The sequence below is a fragment of the Limulus polyphemus genome, unplaced genomic scaffold, assembly GCF_000517525.1.
Source record: "Limulus polyphemus unplaced genomic scaffold, Limulus_polyphemus-2.1.2 Scaffold2923, whole genome shotgun sequence".
NCBI classification, from domain to species: Eukaryota; Metazoa; Arthropoda; class Merostomata; order Xiphosura; family Limulidae; genus Limulus; species Limulus polyphemus.
This window is the reverse complement of record NW_013668533.1, coordinates 141,468-150,147: the sequence shown is the minus strand read 5'-3', so window position 1 is coordinate 150,147 and position 8,680 is coordinate 141,468. Positions and strand designations below refer to the sequence as shown.

The window sequence follows — 8,680 nt, the reverse complement described above, 5'->3', positions numbered from 1 at the left end:
TATTTTTGGTTTTTATTAATAACATACTTATATGGTAGCTTTACATTAGTTGATAATATTGCTCTATATCTTTTTGGTTTTTATTAATAACATACTTATAAGCTAGCTTTACATTAATTGATAATATTGTTGTATATATATTTTTGGTTTTTACAATATTTATTCCAATAATCTTGTCCTATACAGAATAACTCATAATTTGTGCAACAGTGTCAGAGCATTGCAAAAAATGAAAAATAAGTGGAAAGAAAAATAGGTGTATAACAGAGACACTCTGTGATAAATAATTGGACCATAAGATGGTTGTTCAGGTGTAAAAGTGCTTAATGCCTACACATGCATAGTACTCACAGCAAAAAGATATGTTAAGAATATCAAAGTTTACACTTACAGAGCATACCAAACTAATTTTACTGTATGAAAAAAACATGTAACTGTGCTACAAGAGCTATTGCTTTTACTAGCAAGCACCTTGACAGAAATCAACAGTAACCAGAATAGTATAGCAGTTTTACATTACTGAACAACACTGGTGGTCAGTTAGTGCACCTTGATAGAGATCAACAGTAACCAGAGTAGTGTAGCAGATTTATATTACCGAACAACACTGGTGGTCAGTTAGTGCACCTTGATCAACAGTAACCAGAGTAGTGTAGCAGATTTATATTACCGAACAACACTGGTGGTCAATTAGTGCACCTTGATCAACAGTAACCAGAGTAGTGTAGCAGTTTTACATTACTGAACAACACTGGTGGTCAGTTAGTGCATCTTGACAGAAATCAACAGTAACCAGAGTAGTGTAGCAGTTTTACATTACCAAACAACACTGGTGGTCAGTTAGTGCACCTTGATCAACAGTAACCAGAGTAGTGTAGCAGTTTTACATTACTGAACAACACTGGTTTTCAGTTGTGCACCTTGATCAACAGTAACCAGAGTAGTGTAGCAGATTTATATTACCGAACAACACTGGTGGTCAGTTAGTGCATCAAAGTTTCTATGTCAAGTTATTTTTCTTTTGCATGCCATTCTACAAATATCCTGCAGTTTTTATTATGCTTCAATAATGTTGTGCAAATTATACATTACTCTGTGTAAAGTACTAACACTTTGATTCAAATCCTATGCTCATAAACTATTTACACACATTCACATACCACAAGTAATGGTTTTTCAGCAACTCAAAATATTTAAAATTACAATGGTACAAATATAGACATGGAACATATAGTTTTAATTGTCGAATTATACAAGGCTATTTTAAAAACAAATTAGAGTATTCCAAACAGGTACACATTTTACACTTAATATGCAAGTTTCACGTATCTTAATTAAACTTATTTCATTACTTGTACTTAATCTTCAATTAGTATTCATTAGTTAATATTAAAATAGTGAGTGAACTTCAATAACCAAAAATAAGACTTTTATCCTAAAAAGTAAATCCAACACAAAAGAAAGCAGAATGCAGGCATAAAAAAATAAATGCATATGGAAAATAAAATACATCTTAAGAGAAATAAAGAAATGAGAAACAAGTTGATATTGCAAGACAAAATAAACAAGCTACTGATAATTATGTCTTTGGAATTGAGGAAAGTATTAACCATTTATATGTGAAAGGTATTCTCATATAGACACAGGGATAAAAAGCTTATTTTTTATATTCAAGTTTTCCTACATGTGACTTATATTTCTTACTTTAGTAAACAGATGAGAATATTTTATCTTCCAGAAGATAAACAGCAGTGGTTACTCCTGTGTTAGTATAGCAAGTGACACACTGCTTCACTTACCACTCATGTCATGTGACAACCCAACAGGAGCTAGAAGCAGCAACAGAAGTGAAGAAAAAGACTGATAATGAGTTATTACTCAATGAAAGCTTATTACAGTTTAACATATTTTACAAAAACCCAAGTATAAAACAACTACTTTTTTTGGAGATAATTAATGTTTAACATCTGAATAACACTAGTGTATAGATTTATATTTATAGGGAATACATATGTGTATATATATATAGAAATAACCCTCATTAAAGAAGTTCATTCTGATTAAAAGTCACTTAAAATACTTTTATTTAATATCACAAAGGAGCCACACAAGTAAACACATAATGTTGAAGCCCTAAAACTAAAAGTCTGAATATGTAACATAAAACAATTACCAATATTAATATAAGTCCTTTATACATTTTAAGACATAATTATAATCATCACCCCCCTTTGTTATGGACGTGGATACAAGACTTAAAAAAATATACTCAAGCTTCCTTATTCTTCTTTTGTTCAAATAAAAAAAAAAGCTTTAAAAGGAATTTCTTCCAAGTTAAGATTTCTGAACACTATTTATTTGCCTCTGAAAATGTGAAAACTAAAGCTAAAAAGGGATTCTAATATAAACTGTCAGGTTTTGCTTTGTTGGTTTGACAGAGCAGAATCTGGCAACAATCGTGAGCTACAAAAATCTTCTTGTAAAACTCAAACAGGAAAGAATTAAAAAGAAATTGGAAAAATGGTTACTTTGCTAATTTGGTAAAATGTGTAAAATAGTTACCTCTTTTTGGACCACATTAAAAACTTTAATGAAGATTCAGTTGTTAAAGTTCAGCTATTTTTACTCGACTAAGCTGAGGTAAGTGAAGAATACCTTGAGGTAATACTTTTATTTCTAAGAGTTAAAATTACCGTAACTTTGAAAAATTAAGAAAATATAATCCAATTTTGGCTTGCTGATATATACAAATAAAGCTGTTATTCTCACACTATACTTTTGTTGAATATTACTCAATAACTTCATAAGTGTTTACAAGAAGTCTATTTTCCTGATTTAGATAAAAAACTACAAAACAAATGGCACTAATGTTAACACCTAAACTTGTATTTCTCTGAAGACAGAGTATACACTCCTTTACAGAAATGTATACAATGTATACACCAGTGTTTTCCAAACTGAAGGGTACACCCCCCTTGGGGCACATATTGATGTCTGGGGATATGGCCTTTTGGTGGGAGAGCCCAAAAACAACAACAGAAGGAACAGTAAAGTCAGGATGTTACCAAGTAGATTGCAACCATTAAAGTAATTCCAAGAAAGTTGTCATTTTCCTACACTGAAAATGTACTTCCGATAAGTACTTAACTCCACTCACATAAATAGCTATTCTCATTCAGTGATGCCCTCTATATGCAAACAAATATTTTATGCATGCCGCAAGCCTTCTATCTCCCATTCATTGGAGTTGAATGATTCCAATGTGCCTCTCATGCAAATCATCATGCATCAACCCTACACCAATAAGACTGTGACATACTCTCACGACGCATGCAACTCCCTCTATGCAATTCTACCGAACTATCACTTTGAGTTTTTGCAGAACGTGGAAGTACCAGTTTTCAGTGGGGAGGAAGGGTGGGAAGGAGGTAAGGAGCTATTGGAAATACATTTTCAGTGGAGGAAAATTATAACTTCTGATACAGTACATTACTTCCTCAGATATAAAAAACTAGAATCACACACTGAATAAGTGGAAAGATGGGTGCGAGGGAAAAAAAGAATCATCCTTTGAAAGCATCCTAAGAATGAGACAGTCAGATTCTAAGATCGGATGTGGGGAACCGTACCTCTTCTGAACCAGGTATACTCTTTGCCCATTGTAGAAAGATATTGCATATATGGTCGGAAAACATAGGAGCACATCCAATTGGGAGAGAACTATGGCCTGAAGATGATCCGAAATATGCAATATTTATGAAACACAATCACAGAAATTATAAAAGTGGGGAAAATGAAAAGGATGTGCCCCTAGGTGTAAAGTGGCAAGGGCATGACAAACTGTATATTGCAAGTCAACTACATCCAAAATTCATGCTGCTGGGAACCAACAATCATGCGGGGGTAGGATAATCATATTGTCGGTAAGTCAACTGCAATCCAAAACCCTGGCTGCCAGGTACCGACATCCATGGTGGGAGGGTAGGATGATCATACCATTGGTAAGTCAACTGCAATCCAAAATCCTGGCCGCCAGGTACCGACATACATGTGGGGGGTGGGATGATCATACTGTCGGTAAGTCAACTGCAATCCAAAACCCTGGCCGCCAGGTACCGACATCCATGTGGGGGTAGGATGATCATACTGTCAGTAAATCAACTGCAATCCAAAACCCTAGCCGCCGGGTACCGACATCCATGTGGGCGTAGGATGATCATACCGTCAGTAAGTCAACTGCAATCCAAAACCCTAGCCGCCGGGTACTGACATCCATGTGGGGATAGGAAAGAGGATCATACCACCAGCAAGCTCTATGCACACAGAGCTTTTCCAGATGCCTAGAGACACCTTTTTTCAAGTGAATGTCCACTCTTAGCCACCGTGCTACCAAACCACTCATCAACAAATTAAACAACCTAAATTTCTGCCACACAATTGTCTTGATCATACCAAGTTTTTTAAACATTGGCACTTAGTCCAAAATTCACAATCCTTCTAGTAAGGCCTTAATGTCTTTTCCCAAGTCAAGTGAAGAGAAATTGAAAGTTTTGAAGCACCCTTATTTATCTTCTGAAGTTTCTTTATTAAACTCTGCAAAATATCAAACTGAAAACTGTCAAAAAATTTAATTTAGATTTATACACAACATATACTTCCACAGACAATGTTTTACCTAAACATGCATAATGTATGTATAATATATACTTCTACAGATACTTTTACAGAAACATGTACAATGTATGTACAATATATACTCTTACAGACACTTTTCCAGACACATGTACAATGTATACACAACATATACTCCTACAGACCAGACACTTTTATAGAAAGATGTACAATCTATACTCCTACAGACACTGTTATACAGAAACATGTACAATGTACACACAATGAATACTTCCATACACTCCTATAGACACTGTTTTACAGAAACATGCACAATATAAACACAATATACACTCCAACACACTGTTTTACAGAAACATATACATTGTACACACAATCAATACTTCCATAAATACAGTTTTACTGAAACATGTACAATGTATACACAACATACACTCCTATAGACACTGTTTTACAGAAATATGTACAATATATTGTTGTTTTAAGAGGTAACAACTTATGTTATGAATAAACAAAGTTGTAAAAGATATCTGTAGGGTGATACACATACATGGTCATGTCTCACTGTTAAGAAACATTGTAAAAATAAATCTATTACTCCACAAGTAGTTGTTTCAAACTTCACAGTGTACAATATATCCTTCCACTGACAGTTATATGTACACCACTAATATATGTGTTTATCAGTTATATGTACACCACCAGTATATTTGTTTATACAAATACTAAGACAAAACAAAGTAAAAACCAAGGACATAGCTAACTTACATTTTAAAAAATAATATCCACATATTCAATAAAACCTAACACTTTACACAATACACATAAAGCATTTAACAGTTTAGCTAAAACCATCTAATTTCAATTCCTCCTGTAACAAATATGTGTTATTATTTTCTATATAATTATAATGAGTGGTAAACATTCTATAAGGTTTGTCACACAACCACAATTACTTTGTATTTTCATAATTACATAATAATATTAATTTTCAAAAGAATGTTCATATAGCACCTAGCTGCAATACAAGAGTTACTTATCTGTCACTAGATGGCAGAAGTGTTAGAAATAATGTGTTAATTACTCTTTAATTTATACTGCATAATTAAATCCTATAAAAGTTTTTCTCTAGAATGTGTTTATCATATATTCAAAAGCTTGAGTTTTCAACTGGTGCAAAAGTTACCAACAGAAGTGACATTTCTAATGTTTGGCCTTTTTAAAATCAGTGTTCCACCAAAAATCTACCAACATTACTTACTTAGTTTGAGTTGTTGGTATTTTAATCAATTTGTAGGTTTTATATTTCTATAATGTAAATTAAACAAAACACAAGGGAATGACACTTAACCTAAAAACAATAAATAATCTTGTGGAAAAACATAAACATATTACATCGTTTTCTTAGCTTACACATATATATATTAAGGCTTTATAGACATAATATTTCTCTTTTCTTAGTTAATGTTACTAGATGTTTTACACCTTAAACTGATCCATTAACTTCAGAAAAGACTTGTTTGATTTTATGTTAAAAACTTGCTTTTAAAAATTCCATAATTTATGAGTATAAGAAAAATATTTCCTACAACAGTGTTTTGACAGCTACATCACCAAAATATTCTGTCTTAAATAATTCATTACAGTGTATAAAATTTAAGAAAGATAAAAAATGCATTACACTTGTGTCAAAGAAAGTTAATTGAAGCCACAAGATCAAATCTCACCATAGTAGCGACCTTCGTTGTGCACCTCCAGCTTCCAGACTCCTGAGGGGCTTTCTCCCCAGCTGTGAACTGTCATGAAAGGCCACTTATGGAACCCTGATCTAGAATTATCATTGGATCTTTGGGCAACTAGAGTTGACCTAGAAATAAAATTGAAAATAATTTAACATTTAGCTAAATATTACTTAGACATAGTATTTGGTCTTTTCAATCTAAACAGACCTTATGTAACAAATGGGCTGAATGGCCAGGTGAAGAAGACCCCAAGATTTAGACATAGTCATCTCTAATCTTGACCTGCTGACCAAGAGAAAGACAACCAGTTAGCTGGCTTTCACAGTTAAGAGTGTCCCATAGTTGAAAAAATGGAGTATGTTCTGCAAGATACCAGCTTTCAAATCTTGAATGTTCTGAACTATAGTTTGCCACAATAACCACTGAACCATGCCAAGCCATTATTCGTTAGAATATTTTAGAGTTAAAAAAAAAAGAAAAAATCCCATAAAATATCAATGTTTTAATATTACAAACAATGTGTTACACCTTACTTCAAAGTTGAAATTATTATAATTTGCTTTCATTGTCTACTAAACATAAATACATGCTTTTATTCTAGTTATGTACTAGTGTAATGTTTTCAGGTGTTAAAATAATATTTGATAATCAATATGTGATTCAACTGTTTCAATGGTAAAGCCACTTAACAACTGCTTTTGCTGGAAGGTAACATTTTCTTTACCCGAAAACGTATTCCTAATAGATACTCACCTCCGTACACTAAACAGATTGATTCCTTCCATAGTTATCAGATTTGCATTTGCTTAAGAGGAGTTACTTTACAAGGAGGTTGTGTCCAATTATTATTGGTGGACAGCTAGTGTAGTTCACACTAAACATGTGATTTTTAGGTGAGAGTTCGCTCAAGGAAAATGGCATGTACATCTCATAGACAGATGGCTGTTTTGTTTGGAATTTTGCGCAAAGCTATACGAGGGCTATCTGCACTAGCCATCCCTAATTTAGCACTGAAAGGCTTGAGGGAAAACAGATAATCATCACCACCCACCACTAACTCTTGGGCTACTTTTTTACCAACAAATAGTGGGATTGACCATCACATTATAACGCCCCCACGGCTGAAAAGGCGAGCATGTTTGGTGGGATGGGGATTCGAACCTGTGACCCTCAGATTGTGATTAGAGCACCCTAACCACCTGGCCATGCTGGACCACAAGCAAGGAGTCAAGCTATTCTGTGTGCAGAAGTGAGGTATTGTGTCAGAAATGAATTTCTATCTCATCACTGTCAGATCATGTTACTCGCTCTATCAGAGATGCCAACAACTGTAAAATGTGAAACTGTACTAAACCACAAATTTCAACTGAACAACTATAATTGGATAGAAGTAACTATTAAACAACAAGGATTTGTAAGTAAATGAAACAAAAATTCAGGAATTGTATGCAATTCATAATAGTTCAAGAACACAGAAAATACATTGTACTACCTGTTATGTAAAAAGAAATATTTGGTGAAGTTCAAAGAGCATTTCACGAAACAAATTTAGTTCATTCTACTTTAACAATTTTAATACTTTTAGTCTTTCTAACTATGTGAAACAATCAATATATAGACCTTTTAACTTCAGAGAGGAGTCAAAACATTTCTCGGAAACCTGTCAGATGAGGGAGGATAAGTCATAGCATTTCCAAGAAATCTGTCAATTAATTAAAGAAGAGCCAAAACATTTCTAAGACACTTTTCATATGCGGAAGAGTGAAAGCATTTGTAAGAAACATGTCAGATGGGGAAGAGTAAAAACATTTTTGAGATACTTAACATATGTGGATGAGTCATGGCATTTCTAAGAAACTTTTAAGACAGTAAAAAGTCAAGGCATTTCCAAGAAACATTTCAGAAGAGGAAGACACAAAAAAATTGCATAAAACTTGTCATATGTAGAAAACAGTCAAAGCATTTGTACGAAACATGTCAAATATGGATCACTCATAGAATTTCTAAAAATCTATTATATAAAGCAGAATTAAGAAGCTTGTCAGACTTGGAAGAGTCTAAGTATTTCTAAAATGATTGTCAGATGTGGAAGAGTAAGTATTTCTAAGATGCTTGTCAGATATAGAAGAGTATGTATTTCTAAAATGCTTGTCAAACTTGGAAGAGTAAGTATTTCTAAGATGCTTGTCAGATTTGGAAGGGTCTAAGTACTTCTAAGATGCTTGTCAGATTTGGAAGAGTCTAAGTACTTCTAAGATGCTTGTCAGATGTGGAAGAGTCTAAGTATTTCTAAGATAGTCTAAGTA

General features: G+C 33.4%; 1 protein-coding gene across 4 annotated transcripts in view; it reads right to left on the bottom strand.

The window, feature by feature from the left end:
• Positions 1-1,756: 1,756 nt before the first annotated feature.
• The window catches only part of LOC106468227 (furin-like protease 1), a 114,075-nt gene continuing 107,151 nt past the window's right edge, over positions 1,757-8,680 (bottom strand). For all 4 annotated transcript variants that reach the window (XM_022396559.1, XM_022396558.1, XM_022396560.1 and 1 more), the window contains 2 exons: positions 6,360-6,499; positions 1,757-1,829 (listed from right to left, as the gene is read on the bottom strand). In XM_022396559.1, coding sequence (XP_022252267.1) covers positions 1,792-1,829; positions 6,360-6,499 — 178 coding nt within the window. In that variant the 3' untranslated portion in view covers positions 1,757-1,791. The remainder of the gene's footprint in view (positions 1,830-6,359; positions 6,500-8,680) is intronic.